The following is a 19553-nucleotide window of genomic DNA, read 5'->3' on the forward strand; positions in this document are numbered from 1 at the left end:
ATGCAAACAGGCCTTGTTAAAAAAGTGCTTGAAGAGACTTTCTTAGGTAGGTGTGGATGTAGGTGTGTAGTTACGTCTACATCTATGGCAGAAACTGCTGTTTCTTACTACTCTGGAAAGCCTGTCTGAATTGGCCTTGGGTAGAGTAAGTGAGCTCTACATCCAGATATAGTCCTATCATGCAGCACCTTTACCTGGGTTAGGTTGAAGGTATTCTATTGTTTTGGTCATTATCTCCATCACAGCTCTGCTGGTGACATCCACTTTCTGCAAGTAAAAAATAAAAGGGAAAGAGAGGGGATGGAAACACAATTGAGGAAAAGAAAAACATTTTTTTCCAGAGAAGGTTAAGGAAGTCACTTCCTGACTTTTTTTCCTTTCCTTGCTCTCTCTTGACAACTCCTGCCTGCAGTTGGGAAGGGAAAGAGTAGGGAAAAGCAACTAATATTAGATAGGATAAGGAGGATCACAACTGAGGATCTATCTTCTGCTTCTCTTTCTTTACAAAATCAGGATAGTGGATAGTTGTAGCCCTCTAATTGCCCACAGCAGCGGGCAAGAGAAGGTTTAGATTTTGTCTCTGTAATGGTCATCAGAACAAGGAGTCACTACAGAGTATGGGAAGTTTCTGTACATGTGATTCCTTCCTTCCTTCCTTCCTTCCTTCCTTCCTTCCTTCCTTCCTTCCTTCCTTCCTTCCTTGCTTGCTTGCTTGCTTGCTTGCTTGCTTGCTTGCTTGCTTGCTTGCTTGCTTGCTTGCTTGCTTGCTTGCTTGCTTGTGCTGCTCAATTTAAAATTATGAACACATACATATAAGGCAGTGGTCAGGGAACAGGGGTAAATTACCCCAAATGGAGTAAAAATGAAAATCCTGGGGTAATGAGGATGCGACCCTAACCCCCTTTCCTCCTCCTCCTCCTCCTCCTCCTCCTCCTCCTCCTCCTCCTCCTCCTCCTCCTCCTCCTCCTCCTCCTCCTCTTGTGCCCAGAGGGAGGTCCCCGGCTACCCGATCTCCCCCTTCCCACCCCCTTCTCCAGCCCAGCTGCAACCGAGGCACAGAGATGGCCGGCAACGGGCCCTGACCGGTGACGTATGGCTGCCAAGGCAGCAGCAGCAGCAGGGCTAGCCATGGTGGAGGGCAAGGCTGGGGCAAGTGGCTGGAGCACCCCAGCCAGGAGGAGTATCTCCTTCCAATGCCTGGAGAGGTAGATCACAGCGGAGGGGGTGGGTGCAGCCATGACAGTGCCCTGGGCCAGGCTCAGCCTCCTGGCGCCGGGACACCGCCGATGCCCCACACCCCGTCCCCGTTCCCGGAGGATGCCACTGGGCGGCAGCGGCACTCGCCTGGCCGCGCAGCTTCCTTCGGCGGTGCCTCTGCGCTGGCCAGCTGGGCTTGGTGGAGCCTCTCGCCCTCCGTGCAGCAGCTGTCGCAGCACTTCAACGGCGAGGCCCAACGCGGTCACCCTGGCGAGCAGCCTCCAGAGCCGGTGTCTTCACTGAAAGGCTAACATGTAAAATTAAGTCTTAATTTCAGAGAGGTTGTACTCTTCTAGGCCCAGACATTGAACATCCCATATTCAAATTCACAAATATGGCTCATTTAAAGAAATGGCCACTGGCCTTAAATGTTAAACTTGCATAAACAACTATTATATCAACACCTTTCAAATCGTGCTCCAGACATTGTTGGTCCACTGGATGGGGTGTAATTCAGAAAAGCAGGACACAATCACTGTTCACAGATTGTGTTAGTTACAGATTACTCCTTTCTTTTTCAAAACGTTTTCTGTGAATTCAGTGGTACTGTTGTTGCTGCTGCTGCTATTGCTGTGGCTGTTCCTCTAATCTAATCACTTATGTGACTGTGAAAGTGCAATTGTGCAAGTAATGTGAGCTGTATTCATCCATTTTTGTTCAGTTGCACAATCAGTTGTACAACCAGCTGCATGACAGGCACCCTGGGAGATACAAAAACATTTCTGCACAGAATGCCCTCAAGTGCACAGAAAACGTCAGTTGGTTTTCTATCTATGTACTTAATTGGATTTTAACAATATACATGATGCACCTTTTTTAAAGTCATTTTTGTAAGCTACTTGGGAGAAAGGCAAGTTATAAATTAAATGAAATACTGTATTTTTTGCTCCATAAGATGCACTTTTTCCCTCCCAAAATGTGGGGCAGGAAGTCCGTGCGTCTAATGGAACAAAGGCACAATTTCGTCGCTGCATGCCCCGTGGGGGGGGAGTGTTGCAAGGGTCCGGGTGAGCCTTCCAGGACCCTTGGAAGGCTCCCCCACCCCCCACGGGACCAGCGCCAGCGAAATCGCCAGCTTCCAGGTGGGGGGAGCGTCGCAAGTGTCCTTGAAAGCTCACTCAGACCCTTGAGACGCTCCTCCCACCCCCCCACGGGGCCAGCGCTGGCGAAATCACCAGGTTCTGGGAGTGTTTGGAAGCTTGATAAGCCTCCAAACACTCTCAGAACCTGGCAATTTTACCCCCCCTGGCCCCGTGGGGGGGTGGGAGGGAGCATGGCAAGGGTCCAAGGGAGCCTCTCAGGACCCTTTCCAGGCCCCCCACCCCCCCACGGGGCCAGCCCTGGCAAAATCGCCAGGTTCTAATCCTTGGCACGCTCCTCCCACCCCTGCATGGGGCCAGCACTGGCAAAATCGCCAGTTTTTGGGAGTCTTGAGGCTTGGGAAGCCTCTGAAGAGTCCCAGAAGGTGGTGATTTTGCCCCCTCTGACCCCTGAGGGGGGCAGGGTGAGTCTCTAAAGGGTCCTGGAACACACCCTAGGACCCTTTAGAGACTCACCCTGCCCCCCCCCGCTGGGCCAAAGGGGGGGTATCACCAGCTTCTCAGACTCTTTTGAGGCTTGGGAAGCTTCAGCAGAGTCCCAGAACCTGGCGATGTCGCCCCCTCTGATCCCCGGGGGGCAGGGTGAGCCTCCAAAGGGTCCTAGGGTGTGTTACATAAGATGGACCTCTCCATAAGGCTCACCAATTTTTAGGAGAAGAAAACAAATTATTTTTTTCCTGTTTTCTTCTCCTAAAAATTTGGTGCGTCTTGTGGAGCGAAAAATACGGTAATTAATTAAGTAAATAACAAATAAATAATGAAGCTGAGGTAACCCTGTCCTCAAAAGCTACCATTAAACCATTTAAATTAGATGAGGTGCAAACATTTTCCATCCTCTGCAGAAGCAGGTCAAATATTAAAATTGGGATGCTCTTCCTTTTTGCAGTGGAAATGCTACTTGACTCATTGGGCTTTTCCCCATTTCCCAGCATGCCTTCCCAAAGATAGTTGAGTTCAGTTCCTGGCTATCATGCACAGGCCCCTTTGCACAAATGCAGAATTTACACATGCAGTTGGTACTTTATTTCCCCACCCTCACCTCAACTTATGGGATCAAAACTGGCAGAACACTGCTGACTTGCTATCAGTTGTCTGATGAAGTGGACTTCTCCACAAAAGCTCATATTAAAAAAACCATAAAAGCTAGTCTTTAAATTGCCACCACCTTTTTGTCTTTTTTCTCTCTTTATTTTTATTTTATTTTCACCTATACTGTTTTTATTTGTTCATTCACTTGCTTCATTGTTAGATGACAATATTTATTTATTTATTTATTTATTTATTTATTTATTTATTTATTTATTTATTTATTTATTTATTTATTTATTTATTTATTTGATTTATACCCTGCCTATCTGGACTACTCATCCACTCTAGGCGGCTTACAATATAGGATAAAACAATAAACTCAAGAATGTGCATAGTCGTTCAATAACAATTGTAATAAAGTAGAAGAAAAAAAAATAAAGGAAAATAGAAAGAAATCAGGTATTGACTGGAGGGAAGGCCTGGATGTATAACCATGTTTTTAATTGGGTTTTAAAGATTCCCAGCGTAGGTGCTGTGCGAATCTCCGGAGGGAGGTTGTTCCATAGGCAAGGAGCCACCACCGAGAAGGCCCGGTTTCGTATCTTCTCCTTCCGGGCCTCTCTCGGCATCAGGCTCCTCAGCCTCACCTCCTGACTCGCACGGGTGATCCAGGTAGACCTTGGTGGGAGCAGGCATTCCGTCAGATATCGAGGTCCTAAACTGTTTAGGGCCTTATAAGTAAGCATTAAGACTTTGAAGTCGACACGGAAATGAATGGGCAGCCAATGCAGTGCAGTCAGAGTTGGAGAAATGTGTTGGTATTTTCTCACTCCAGTAAGGGGTCTGGCCGCCGCATTCTGCACCACCTGAAGTTTCTGCATCAGCCTCAAAGGCAGCCCCACATAGAGCGTGTTACAGTTGTCTAATCTTGAGATTACGAGCGCATGCACCAAGGTAGTGAGTGCCCCCATGTCTAGATAGGGCCGCAGCCGGGCAATCCGCCATAGGTGGAAAAAGGCGGTGCGGACTACTGACACCACCTGCTTTTCCATGGTGAGTGTCTGGTCCAAATATATGCCCAAGCTGCGGACCCCACTCTTCGCAGCCAGGGTCACCCCCCAAACGTGAGAGAGTCACCCAAGCCGCCATCCACGGGGCCTCCCACCCTCAGAACTTCCGTCTTGTCCGGGTTCAGCCTCAGCCCATTCTCCTGCATCCATTGCAGTACGGCCCCCAGGCAGCACTAAAGGGACAGAACAGCACCACCTGCAGTAGGTGAAAAGGAGATGTAAAGTTGGGTGTCATCGGCATATTGATGACACGATGCCCCACATCCCCTGATGACCCCTCCCAGAGGTCTCATATAGATATTAAACAGCATTGTGGAGATAATCGACCCCTGTGGAACCCCACAATTGAGACTCCACGGCGCCGAGATACTCTCCCCAAGCTGAACTCTCTGGGGACGGTCCCCCAAGAAGGAACAGAGCCAGGCGAATGCCGAGCCACCAATTCCCAACTCAGAGAGCCTCCCCAGGTCGACGGTATCAAAGGCTGCCGAGATGCCGAGGAGGACCTACAGAGACATTTTACCCCTGTCAGCCTCCCTCAACAGGTCATCATACAGGGCGACCAATGCCGTCTCTGTACCGTGGCGCGGCCTGAAGCCTGACTGAAATGGATCCAGGGCATCTGTTTCATCCAAGTGGGCCTGAAGCTGATCAGCCACCACCCTCTCAACCACTTTGAAAGAAACATTGGAGACAGGCCTGTAATTGCCAATTTCGTCTGCCGCCAAACTAGGTTTCTTTCTTATGGGCCTAATGAGTGTCTCCTTGGAAATCTTCCCTCAAGGAAAGACCCATTTCTTATTGCTGTGGCCCATTCTGTTGCTTTCAGCCAGGCTGCTTTGATTAGCCAGGCCGGGCAAGGGTCAAGGGAGGTGGCTCGACAGTGATCAGGCACCTTGTCCACAGAGTCAGGTGTCACAGGCTGAAAAGAATCAAAGATAACTGGGCAAGGCAGAGCGCTGGACATCTCTGCTCGACTCACTGTATTCAAAAAAGGAGAGAGCTCCCAGCGGATGGCCTCCACTTTATATTTTAAAAAGGCTGCGAACTGGTCAGGTGAAAAACTAGGGGGAGGCCTGTCGTAAAAGCCAAGTTTCCTAAGAAACTGCTTTACCACGGGACAGAGAGGGTCCGGAATGATCAGCTCCTTTACCAGGCAAAACCGGGTCCATTAATTTTACCCTAGGGCAGCTGAGCACTTTTTCTCCCAAGTCTGACCCGATTTAAGAAAGAACAAAGGCACTTACAGGAGTTCTAGGGAATCTAATCTTCCTAGCACTCTTTAATATGTAGGACCCAAATGGTAGCATTAAGTAAACATGGCTGTCTTGAGCACATCAATGTAAAGAAGCCAATTAACTATTTTAGCTTATGGTCTATCCAAGAAGCCAACTTTCAGACATTTAGCATTTTTATAATTTTATTAGAAAAATATAAAGATTAGAAAGAAATTTGTTTAAGCAAACAAAACAAGACATATTTCCATAATCAATTATTTCCAACCCCAGCCATCACCAAAAGACAGAATTCTTCTACAAAAAACGAAAATAACAAACCACTAACTATTATAATTAGAAGAAGGCTGACCTTCTCTCCAATTCCAGTAAAACTACATTTTCAAACAAAACTGTAGATTCTATTAGGTAGAAGTCAGTCTTACTGTCCATTCCAAAAATAAAGTTCTTCTGACATCCATCTTCTAACTCTCTCCATGCTGGAAAGCCTTCTCCCTTCTCTTGCTGGAATTCGTCTCTCTTCTTCGTCCCATGAGTCTTAAATAAAGAGTTATGTCCTTGCTCTTTCTGGGCTAAGATAGTTGCTTGGTTACAAGATAAAGGTCACCTTGAGCTGCACAGAGCTAGCAAACTGCAAAAGAAACTGTCCTTGGAAATTTTACCTCTCTAACTCACACACAGAAATCAAAAGGATTTTTCCAGACTAACTTTGTACCTATAAAGTAAATCACTATTTAACTTTCATAAACAAGTTCATCACAAGGCCTATCACCAGAACCAGTTCCTGATATGTCGTGCACCATACGGAATAGCTCCGCCTGCTGATTTGAAACTTCGCTTATCTGGTTAGCAAAGAAAGATCGACATGCAGCCTTTACCTTAGTTAGGTAAAGGTTAGTTGCGACCCTAACAGCTATCCAATTATAATCTGTTGGGTTCTTCCTCCACCTATGCACTAGCCTTCTCCTCATTCGCTTCATTGTTCGAAGCACCTGGTTAAACCAGGGCACTGGACGAGCTCTGCGCTGGAGAGGGTGTTTAGGCGCGATCATGTCTATAGCCCTGGTGGCAGCGATGGACCAGGTGTCAACCAGAGCCTCGACAGGAGCGTCAGCCAGGTCAGCCGTAACACCTCTCATGGCATCCTGGAATCCAACAGGATCCAGTAGCCTTCGAGGGCGGACCATAGAAATGGGTCCCTGCTCTCTGTGAGGGGGAAGTGCCACTGAGAGGTTACATTTTATTAGGTGGTGATCTGACCATGACAAGGGGACCGACACAAGGTCAGTCACCATCAGATCACACTCGCTCCAATTGGTGGAAAAGACCAGGTCCAACGTGTGACCACCCACGTGGGTGGGGCTGTTGACATGCTGGGACATGTTCAAGGAAGCCATGGTTTCCAAGAACTCAAAAGCTGGCCCGGTAACCTCTGCCTCCGCATGCACGTTGAAATCACCCAAGGCCAGAAGCCTCGGGGAACCCAACAGTGCCGCGGAGACAAAGTCTGCCAGCTCCGGAAGGGAAGTGGCTGGGTCGCGGGGAGCGCGGTAGCCCAGCAAAATCCCAATACCATCCCTGGCCCCAATTGCCACGTGGAGCGCCTCTAGACCCGGCTTTACCACCGAGAAGCACCTAGTAACCTCCAAGATGGATTTATAAACAATGGCTACTCCCCCTCCCCGCCCCTCCAGTCTACCCTGGTGCTGGATGGCATAACCAGGCAGACAGATGAGAGCCAGGGGAGGACCCCCCTCTCCACCAAGCCACGTCTCGGTTATGCATGCCAGGTCTGCATCCTCCTCCAGGATAAGGTCGTGAATCAGCTGGGGCTTATTGGATACAGACCTGGCATTCAGCAGTACCAAAGTTAAAGTGGACGGCTGGCTGGGCTGGCTACCTCGATACTGAGGGTTGGTCACAGTCTCAGAACAATGAACAGCTGTCAAACTTCTGTTCATTGTTCTTCTGACACGAGTAGGGACTGTGCCAACGTCATATCTCCCTCTACCCGTGATTACTGGGATGTTCAGTGGCCCTTCGCTGGGCAGACAGGCCCTCCACTCCATATCAAAAGAAAAGAAAAGGGGGAAGAAAAAAGAAAAAATGAAAAGTACCCTAAATTAATACAATAGATTAAATAATACAATACATACATAAATCAATTAAAGTGCTATCAATTAGACACCCAACGTATAAATTACATTATTAAAAAAGGCTTTTAAGGAGACCCAGAAGTGATTATCCCCCACATATAGTCCTGGTTCGTCTTCATCTGCCACACAACCTTGTTCTGCCACACAACAAAATAAGCCCAAGATTCTCTCACCCACAATTGGACCCGTCCCACCACGCACTGGACGCAGATCTTCTTTCCCTCAAGGAGGCTGTCGGAGATGGATTTGAGTTTATGGGGGCAGAGGCCCCAAGCTGAGCAGTCAAAAGCAGAGGCAAAGCAAGCAATAACATCTGAAGGAGGGGAAGCTGATGAAGAGCTGCACTCTGACCTGAGGCAGGCAGGAGATCTTCCGCTCCCCCCAACGCAGGAATGCTGGTCCAGTAGGGCCCTGAGAACACCTTCGGCTTCAAAAGCCCTTTCTCCCCCGAGCCAGGAGGCTGATGTTGGGAGGGGGTGAGGCAATCAGGAGTAGCAGGACCCAGTCCTGTAAAATGGAGGGAGATTGAGCCAAACTCCGGATGGCAGTTGGTAACAGCCCAGCCACAGTTCTTACTGTCTCTCACCCAGTGACCTGTGGCAGGCAGAAGATCTTCCACTCCCCCAAACGCAGGAATGCTGGTCCAGTAGGGCCCTGAGAACACCTTCAGCTTCAAAAGCCTTCACTCCCCCTGAGCCAGGTGTCTGATGTTGGGAGGGGGTGAGGCAATCAGGAGTAGCAGGACCCAGTCCTGTAAAAATATGCGTTTTGAGTGACTGGGGAATAATTAAAATTTATTACATGTCATTACAATGTTCAGCAGAGTGAAGCACCAGCCTAACTGAGGTTCCTGAGCCAAATGCAAAGGAGAGGTGTAACAGGCAGCCATGAACTCACCTGTCCGTCACAGCTGGGCAGTGAATCATCAGCCAATGGGGTGACGGAGAGTGGAATTGAAGGGGAGGAGCTGGTATAAAAAGGAGGGTGAAGAGTGTGTGCGGGGAGATTGATTGAGTGAGAGACTGAGATCTGGAGAGATCTGGTGTGAGACAGAAAGAGGCCTGCGTGCCTGAGTGTCAGTGAGGGAATGTCTATGTGGTTGATTTAAAATAAGAAAGTGATTTACAAAGTGATTATCTTTCTGTGATTCTCATATTTTATTTTTGTAATCAATAAACCAAGTTTTATTTTTGAAAGAAACCCTTGTCCTTTTTATTTAAAGGAAAGGTTGGTGGCAGCAAGAGTGTTTAGTGGTGTGGTGAGCATTCTGAGAGGCCTGAGTAGGAGGTGACCTCAGAGTGGCTCAGCCACGTTACAAGAGGATTAGAAAGAACAGCTCTACTAAAACTGAACTGAAGAATCTGAACTCAGCTGATCCTCATCCATCAAATCCAGGGAAGTATTTAATTAAAGAAAGCTCAATGTTTGTGCTCACATTCATATTCCTCTTCTTGTTACAACAACCCTGTGAGGTAGGTTAGGCTGAGAGATAAGGAAAAGACAATAATGATAGAAAAGGTCAAAGGCAGCAGGAAACGGGGAAGACCAAATACAAGATGGATTGACTCCGTAAAGGACCCCACAGGCTTGAATCTTCAAGAGTTGAGCATGGCTGTTGAAAACAGGACATTCTGGAGATCACTCATTCATAGGGTCATCATAAGTCGCAAGTGACTTTAGGGCATGTAGTAACACCAAGGCCACCTGGGGGAACTTCACAGCCAAATGAAGATTTAAATCAAAACCTTTGCTGTCTTACATTCTTTTTTAAAAAAACATTTATTTTTTAACAAAATGAACAAAACATAACAAAAGCGAACTAAAATGCAAACATAACTCAAAATATACAGTGTTCCACACCACCCTTTAGCTTTTTTTTTTTGGTATTGTATTTTACACTATGTAAAATATGATTCTTGTGTTGGGGTTTAACCCTATATAAAAAACAAATACATGTATTAAGAAAACATTAGTTCTCCCCCACTTGTAACTGAATATTTCCAAACATATTTAACATATATTGATGGGACACTTTTGCATTCCAATATCTATAATTCCCTTTATCTCTTTGTCCATCCCTTCTGCCTCATTTCTCATGTCCACCACATATTTAAATATGTTACCTTTTCTTTCTTGTATCTCCAACATGAGAGTGATACTTCTTCGTTCATTATATTGAGTTTCATTGGAATTAAATACCATCTCCATATTATTTTGTAACAATTTTCCTTAACCCTTACAGGCATATTCTTCATTATTCTTTTATTCCACGTTTCCATTCATCTATTACACTAATTTGTTTATTTATATCTCCTCTCCGCTGGGTAGGTGGGGCTCATCAGCCTTGGAAGGCAACCATTCTAAGAGAAGGAAAACTCCAATTTCAAACCTCCACTGCCTTGTGGCAATGTCCACTGATGGAAAAGCCTTTAGAAGTTAACCTCAAGGCAAAATCCAGAGCCGGAGTCCCGGAGGCAGTTCGTATCGTTCTGACCACTCCTGCGATGTCACTGGAACCAGTTGTACTGGGTCTTGCCTTTCCATTGGACTATTTCAGCGATGTGGATAGGGGGGATTTGCTGCTTGCATAACAGCCTATCCTCCATATTATTTTACCCAGGCTTCATGCTCTGGAGAGGACACTCCAGCTTCGCATACAGCATTGAAAAAACACAGGAAGTAGCAGTTACTTTGCTTGATTGGCGTAGAGCATGACTCCAGGGGTTACTTCCGACGGTGGGAGAGGTCATTGCATCTCACTAGGTAGCTACCACCCGCCTTAAGCTGGGCAGTCCCCAGCCAATAAGGTGCTACCTCACCATGGTCTGTTAACCTCACGGGATGCATGGGGTTTTAGGGTGAAAGACGACAAGCAGATCGATAACCCTGCACCATGCAACAATAATAAGAAAACTTCTGCCCTACAGTTGGGCACCTGGAATATTTGGACAATGACCCCTGGCTTTTCTGACGACGGCTTCGCTGAAGACTTGCAGGAAACAGATGATGTGCACAAGACAGCTGTCATTGACATGGAACTTTGTAGACTGCAGATGGACATTGTTGCACTGCAAGAGACGAGACTGCCAGACTCAGGATCTGTCAAAGAAAAAAAAACTTCTCATTCTTCTGGCAGAGAAAACCATTGAATGAGACCAGGGAATATGGTGTTGGTTTTGCGGTCAGAAATACTCTGCTGAGATCCATTGTTCCACCTACTGTGGGGAGTGAAAGAATCCTGTCTCTGCAGCTCCACTCATCAGTGGGACTGGTCACCCTCATTAGTGCATATGCACCAACACTGTTGTCCATAATAGAAGTGAAAGACAAATTCTATGATGATCTGGCAGCTAGTATCAAAAAAGTCCCTGAGAGAGAGCCACTGTTCATTCTCGGAGACTTTAACGCTAGAGTTGGTGCTGACCACAATTCTTGGCCCACTTGACTAGGCCCTTTTGGCATTGGAAAGATGAACGAAAATGGCCAACGCTTGCTGGAGTTTTGCTGTTATTATGGTCTTTGTGTCAGCAACACATTCTTTAATATGAAGCTTCAGCACAGAGTTTTCTGGAGACATCCAAGATCCAAGCACTGGCATCAGCTCGATCTATGATACTCTCTCCCTAGATGTCGAGCTCAATAAATGCATTGGCAAAGTACCTACCATGTTCTCTAGACTCACAAAGAGAGTATGGCTTAATAAGAAGCTGACAGCATAGATACAGGTCTATAGAGCCTGTGTCCTGAGCACACTCCTGTATTGCAGTGAGTTCTGGACCTTCGTGCATGGCAGAAGAGGAAGCTGAACATGTTCCATATGCGTTGTCTCCAATGCATTTTTGGTATCACCTGGCAGGACAAAGTTCCAAACAGAGTAGTCCTAGAACAAGTGGAATTTTTAGCATTTATATATTATTGAAACAGTGACATCCACATTGGTTCGGGCATGTCGTAAGAATGGCTGATGGTTGGATTCCAAAATATCTCCTGTATGGAGAAATAGTGCAGGCAAATACCCCAGAGGAAGACCACAGCTGTGATACAAGGATATCTGCAAGCAGGATCTGAAGTCCTTAGGAATGGACCTCAACAGATGGGAAACCATGACATCTGAGCGTTCATCTGAGCATTCATGGTCTCTCCCATTTTGAAGAGACCCTTTTCAAGCAGGCCAAGACAAAGGGGCAGTTCTGAAACCAGCAAAATCAGGGACCTGGACAGGGGACAGATTGTATTTGTCTTCAATGTGGAAGGGATTGTCACTCTCGAATTGGACTTCTCAGCCACACTAGACGCGGTTCCATGTCCTCTATTCAGAGCACGTTACTATAGTCTCTCAAGACTGAATGATGCCTAATCAATTGTTACATATGTTGACAGGACAAGCAATGATGTTAACTGTTAAACAGTAAGGGCTGTTGAAGTTGTGGGTCTACTCATGAGTAAGCGCCACTGAAGGCGCAGGTCTACTCATGAGTAGGTGCCGCTGAAGGCCCTGGCCTGGGCACACGGGTCGGAAGGGCTCCTCCGTGGATGGGGCCCGCAGCAGCGGCGCAGGAGCAGGAAGGAGAAGCGGCCAGTGCTTTGGAAGCCTGGGAAGCCTCAGCAGAGGCAGCTGGAGCCCCAGCCTGGCAGCGGTGGTGAGGGTAAGGTGCTGCTTTTTGCTTTTTACAATCTGTTTTGGGTGGCTTTTGATTGGGTGGCTTTTGATTGCGCTGGTGGGGTTATTTTTCTGTTTATTTTTGGATTTTTTGCTTTTTGTTTTTTTGCAGCCCCAGGGCTTGTAGTGTTTTATTTTTATTTTAGGGGGGGGGGATATTTTTTTTCTTCGGCTGGAACACTTCCAAATCATCGGTGCGCGGCGGGCGTGGCGGTGGAGGAGAGGTGCTGCTTTTTGCTTTTAAAAAACTGTTTTGGGTGGCTTTTGAAGAGTGGGATTGGGCTGGTGGGGTTATGTTTCTGTTTATTTTTGGATTTGTTTTGTTGTGTTTTTTTTTGCAGCCCCAGCTCTCATCTCTAAATTGGAAGCTTTATTTAACAAAATACTAGAGGTTGAAGAAATTCCCTTGTCATAGAAATGTTCAATGATCATATTAATCTTGAAACCAGATAAGGATCTGACGAATATGGGATCATATAGACCAATTTCATCAATAAATCAGGATGCTAAGATACTTACAGCTATACTAGCTATAAGATTGAATTGTTTTGTTGATAAATACATTGGGAAAGATCAAAATGGACTTTTACAAAGTAAACAAATGGGGATTTAATGAGAAGGGTATTCAACGTAATTTATACAATAAAAGAGACAAAAATAAAAGCAGGGTTATTAGCATTAGAGTTTCAAGGCATTTGATTTGGTGGAATGGTCAGTGTGGCATCTGCCCAGGTCATGAATATTCATATGATATCTGCATAGACCAATAGGAGTGCTGGAGGGGCAGAGTCACAAGATATAAGAGACTCAGCAGGAGGAGGGGGAGTTTCAATAGGGAATTTTGAGATTGGGAGAGAGAGTTGAAGAGTTTTGTGGGTTTGGGCAGCAGAGTGATGGTTGAGAGTGGATAAAGGAGAGAATGTTTATTTAAGAGTTAAGAACATTGTCCTGTCAACATCTGTAACAATAAACAATTTCTATTTGGGTTTTTTAAAATGACATATGGCTTGGACCTCGATTAATAGGTAATGTTGATGTAATCAACTGGTGGCAGCTGAGGGGAACGTAGTGTGAGTCTGGTGAAACAAACAGGGGTCACGTGGGGATCATGACAAATTGGTGGCACAGTGCTGGGATCTGAAGCAATCCAGTGAAAAGTTGAATGGGCCTGAGTTTAAAGGTATTCCTAGCTAGAAGGGGTTAGGATCTATGGTAAGAAGTGGTTACCCATTAGAGTGAAGACTTAGTTTCAGGGCTTCTGAAACCTGATCTGGGGAATCCTAAGATAAGGAAAAATACCTACTTAAGAGAAACCATTTTTCCTCAGGATTTACAAGACCTAGTGGCTAGCTCAAAATCTGGAGTGTTGAGGGTAAAGAGCAGTGGCGGATAGAATGGAAGCCATCCATGCAGGTAGGTGGGTGAGGGTGTGCGTGTGCGTGTGCAGCTGGACAGATGTGTGTGGGGGTGAGAGGGCATTCATGCATGCATGCGGGGTGCAGCTGTGTGCATGCATGCGGATGTGCATATGAACATGTGCGCACACATTCCTGTTCATTTGGTCCTCAAAAACTTTGAAAATATCAGGTGTGGCCCTCAATGTAAAAAGTTTGGAGACCCTTGTCCTAGGGCAAAAGCCCTTTTGAAGTGGCTTTCGGCCAGGAAATCCCAAGGAATCCACAAAGGGCTGAAAAGATTAAGAACTACAACGAGAGATAAATGAAGGGGTTGAGTTGAACTGAGGCAAGCTGAGTTAGTCACTTTCTATCTTCCAAGAGATTGTGAGTGATGTAGCCTAAGAGGGAATCCATATCCATGTAAGTAGGCTGCCTGAGGCTAGCCAAACCAAGTCAGTTAGGAAACTTAGTCTAAAGATAATAGATGCTTTGTAGAAATTCCTTTAACCAAGTTTGTACCTTGCCTAAGAGATGGGGAAGCACTCTGTGTAATTTTATTACTTAGCTTCTTAGACAATGCTTTTTCAGTTTTGCTTCTAATAAAGTTAAATTATTCTTTAAACTATCCACTGTGGTGTGGAACGCAGAACTCTCCTCGTTCAAATCTAAGTCCAAAGTGTCTCACTGTTCTCAGACCAAGCTACCTGAAATATTTTGTCTTCTATTGTTGTTACAGAATGACGAGGTGGTGGTAGAACTACCCAGAGTTTCTAGGAGCCTTGGGGCTGTAGGAAAAGGGGTCACTGGGTACCCCTTTCCCAGCTTTGACAAGTCTCCTTACTTTACCTAATTCCTCAAACACTATGTTAAAAAGTTTTTCTTGGTTCTCATTTGGCTAATAAACATCCCTCTCTAAGTTCTTCTTGTATCATTATCCACCTACTTTTCATATTTATTTACTAAATTAACCTTGAATTCACATTTTTTAGATATCAGTGTAGCTACCGCTCTAGATTTTGATGTACCAAATGATTTTTCATAAAATCAATCCATTTTCCTTTGAGTTAATTCACCCCTTCTTTTTTATGAGTTTCTATGTCAGCTCCTCTTTTATATAAAACTCTCTGAATTTTAACTGTTTTCATTTTTGATCCTAGGACTTTCAGATTCCATTTTGACACTTACATTTTTAACCATTCTTGTCTTCTAATTCTTGCATCTCTAATCCCAATTTGTGAACACCCTCCACAATCTTCAAACATACATATATATGTATAATTCACAAGCCAAATTTAAATTTCACATCTACCCATCTAAATAATAACCTCTTATCTCCCAAACCCTTTCTAACCCCACAACTAACTTTCTTCTCCCCCCACCTTCCCACCAATTGCACTTGGTTACATCTTCTCCCAACTTGGGGTGGTGGTGGTGGCAAGGCTGAGCTTAGGTTTCTGACCAGAACCTTTCCCATCCCACATTGCCCTACCCAACTTACAGTCTACATTTATTCTTCTCTTTTCTTTACTTATTTTTCGCTATCCTAATTGACCAGTTTTAGCCTTTAGGAAGCCAGCTCAGGATTGATTCAGCCTTCCATCCTTTTGAGGTTGGTAAATTGAGTGTGCAACTCATGGGGAGGGGGGAATGTGTACCCTGCATAATTCAATTGTTAACTGCCCAGAGAGTGCTTTAAGCATTATATAAGCAGAACACTTCGGTTTTTTGCTTTGCTTCGATTTAGCATGTATACAAAAATAGAAGTGATGTTGCACCTTAAAGACTAGCCAATTTATTTCAGTGTGTGGTTTCATGAATCATAATAATGATCCATCAAAATGGTTAGCCTTTGGTATAGTATAACAAAAAAGTTCTTCTCTTTGATATGATGCCATCTCAGCACAATCGTGTAAGTGTCCTCAGTAGGATATCTATGCTATCATCACTTTGGTTGACTGCTACAGGGCCATTATCCTGAAAACCCAATGGAACTGTCGTCCTCTCTTTTGTATTGTGCTTGACCATGTACTCTGACCATGTACTATGTGTATATCAACTTGTGACACAACTATTATGTTCTGTGTGCCTGAGGAAGCAGATTGTGCTCCATGAAAGCTCACCCTGAAACAAATTGATGAATTTTTAAGGGTACCACAACTCTTCTGTTTTTATTCCTGATATGGTAGCATTATGATAGGATAAAAAGATATTATAGAAGAGGGCAATCTCTGACTCTATAGATATTGTTGGAGGGCAAGCTCTAGCCAGCCTGGGTGGATAAATTGCAGTACTGCAGTCAAAGTTCCTCTATTACATGAGATGTTGGAATAGCTGTTGGAGATGGTTGCAGCAAAAAATAAATTAGGTTAACTTGTGGCAACTTGGAAATTTTACTTGACACCAGCTTTGTCGTGCACTGCAACCTGCACCTGAGTGCATGTGACCAAGTGGGCTGAAATACACAGACATTTGTGCCAACTAAGCCTTGTTAGTATCACAAAACTCTTCAGTGTAATTTGCAGTGAGGGGTGATGGAAGTAGTAATCTAATCATATCTGGAGGGGTACATTACCCATCTCTATCACAGCACATCCTTGAAGAATATCATTTACATATCTGATTTTCTGTGCAACATGTTTAGTATTTTATTATAATTCAATCTGCCTTCTGACGAAAGCTGTACAGTTCAATTCACAGTAGAAGTTCTACAATACAATCTCATATTCTGTGTCAGAGAAAGACCTTATCAAGCAGCTAAAGGTTTTAATTAAATGAGCTAACTGATTAGCTGAATAAATATAGCAGCTCTGATTGCAATGTTAAAGACAGATCATTAATAACCTTCATCAATAAAGGCAGAGCCGAGAGAACTTATGTTTTTTGGTCTGCAGCTCTTACAATCCCTTGGCAACTGTAGACGACACAGAAGAAAAAATAAAAATAAAAATACTGGAAATATAACATTTCCAAGATATACATACTATATAGCCATCCACCAGGATAATCTTGTAAGCCGCACTACCATACAAGCCTATTTGTTGTAACAAAAAAGTTCTTTATATCTTCTATAATAAAGTAAAACTCATGTTTTCTGTCTGATTGACTCATCATGTAGGTCCACACTCTTACAGCATATAAAACCTGCTATACCAGATTAAATGTGGGGAAACTCAGGCCTTCCAGAAATCTTGATTGACAACCCACATCTCCCCTTACTAGTACCCATGCTACTGAGGCTTGTGGGAGTGGAACTAAAAATATCTGGAACATTTGGAAGACCCTCTATTACATGAGTGTTTTTAAGAGGTTGGAGTAGTTGTTGGTGATGATTGCAGCAAAAAAAGTAAATTAGGTTAACTTGTGGCAACTTGGAAATTTTACTTGGCACCAGCCTTGTCGTGCACTGCAACCTGCACCTCAGTGAATGCATGTGACCAAGTGGGCTGAAATACACAGACATTTGTGCCAACTAAGCCTTGTTAGTATCACAAAACTCTTCAGTGTAATTTGATGATTTTGAAAGAGAACATCAAATCCTCTGCAGAAATAGGGCTGCTGCCAATAGCTCTTCCCACAAGAAGCAATTTCTAGCATTAAAAAAAAAAAGGTGATAACGCTCACTAGCCAATCCTTCATGGGAAACATCCAAATACGTTAATACATTGTTGTACATCCATCCATTGCACATCCATCCATAAAGAATAATATGCTGATTAACCTAGGATTTGTTCACTTGCTTCCTGTTTTATTTCTTATTTCAAAAGTAAAGTCACCAGCCAATGGGGCAATCACATAAAGATGCAACTCACCCGTTCCATTTCTTTGAAATCTTCATCTAGCTTGGTTCCTTCTGCTCCACCAACCTTCTCACTCACTTTCTGCAGATGGAGGAAAAACAAAACAATAAAGTCTTTCCCATAAAACAATACAATGATTAACTAGCTAATAGTTTTACTACTTAATTACCATGGTATTCTAAGTCAGTGGTTCTTAACCTTTTTGAAAGAAACGCCCCCTTGAGCCATTGAAGAAGTTATCATCGCCCCCCTCCCCGCGGTGATGATATCTTATTTATTTATTTATTTATTTATGTATGTATGTATGTATGTATGTATGTATGTATGTATGTATGTATGTATGTATGTATGTATGTATGTATGTATGCATTTATTTATTTATTTATTTATTTATTTATTTATTTATTTATTTATTTATTTATTTATTTATTTAAGATACTTAAATCCAATGACCGCTGAAAACAAAATTCAATTCCAAGAAAATGAAATACTCCCGAAAAGTAACATTTAATTATTTAGTTGTAAGCGAATTTTAAGACGCAAAAAGAAATATAAAAAGGGCATAAAAACAAACCGCAATGCGGGAACTAAAAATTTAAAGACAAAAACTCTGAAACTAAATTAAGATTGGAGGAAAATATATATTCATGCACACAGTAAAAAGGCTGCAGCCATCTTCACAGGTTTAGCTTGCTCCAACGCCCCCCTACCGCCCCCCTTCTGCTCCAGCGCCCCCACACTGCCCCTTTTCGTTCTACTGCCCCCCTGAAAAATGAAATCGCCCCCTGGGGGCATTATCGCCCACGTTAAGAACCACTGTTCTAAGTAACCATTGCTAAAGCTAATTGATCACAGAGGGTTTTAAACCTATTATCCTTCTTCTCCTCCTCCAATTTACACACACCTAACCCTCCTTTCTGTAACTTAAATCAAAGTCTCTGCTTCGTGACAAAGCCACCACATTTCTTAATTCTAGAATGTTTTGAATCTCAAAATCAAAATCTTGTAGGCTTAAACTCCAACGAAGAAGATGTTTTTTAATCTTTGGTTCTCTGCAAAACTATGAGCGCTGAATGGTCAGTTTGAACCAAATTTTTAAAAAATCCAATCAGAAAAGAACTCAGTTCATTCAAAGTCCAAACGATTGATAAACATTCCTTTTCCAGCATTGAATAAACTTTTTCTCTAGGCAATAACTTTCTGCTGAAATAGGAAATAGGATGCAAACTTCCACCACTTGCTTCCTGAAGTAAAACTGCTCCAATACCAAATTCTGAGGCATTAGTTTGAACCACAAAAGACTTCTGAAAATCTGGAGCCATTAAGACAGGTGCTTCAGCTAACTTAAGTTTTAGGTTATCAAAGGCTTTTTGACACTCTGGGGTCCAAACAACTTTAACAGGCATTATCTTTCTGGTTAATTCAGTAAGTGGAGTAGCAATACTGCTGAAATTTGGTATGAAGGCTCAGTAATAGGACACAAGACCCAGAAAAGATTGATCTTGTTTCTTATTTTCAGGAATAGGCCATTCTTGAACACTTTTACCTTTAGCTTGCAGAGCTATTTCTCCACTTCCCACTAGATGGCCCAACTAGGTAACTTTTCCATTTACCCACTGACACGTTGAAGCTTTAACAGTCAAACCAGCCTCCTTCAATTTCTGAAGCACAATCTCAAGATGAGCTAAATGACTATCAAAATCATAACTAAAAATAGCTAGATAATCAAGATAAGCTTTAGCAAAAGGTAAACCAGCTAATATTTTGTTCATTATACGCGGAAATGTAGCGGGCGTATTTTTTTGTGCAAAGACCATTTATGAAAATTCAAACAATCCACAATGACTCATAA

At 43.9% G+C, this 19553-nt stretch overlaps 1 protein-coding gene across 4 annotated transcripts in view; it reads right to left on the minus strand.

The window, feature by feature from the left end:
* SH3GL2 (SH3 domain containing GRB2 like 2, endophilin A1) overlaps positions 1 to 19553 on the minus strand; it is a 253633-nt gene that overhangs the window by 63750 nt on the left and 170330 nt on the right. For 2 of the 4 annotated variants that reach the window (XM_072992063.2, XM_078384933.1), the window contains exons 2-3: positions 17714 to 17782; positions 195 to 267 (exon numbers count right to left, since the gene is read on the minus strand). In XM_072992063.2, the coding sequence (XP_072848164.1) occupies positions 195 to 267; positions 17714 to 17782 (142 nt within the window). Of the gene's footprint in view, positions 1 to 194; positions 268 to 3572; positions 10947 to 17713; positions 17783 to 19553 lie in introns of those variants that run through there. The other 2 variants (XM_072992062.2, XM_078384932.1) reach the window with 1 other exon arrangement.

Source organism: Pogona vitticeps, chromosome 2, assembly GCF_051106095.1.
Source record: "Pogona vitticeps strain Pit_001003342236 chromosome 2, PviZW2.1, whole genome shotgun sequence".
Classification (NCBI taxonomy): domain Eukaryota; kingdom Metazoa; phylum Chordata; class Lepidosauria; order Squamata; family Agamidae; genus Pogona; species Pogona vitticeps.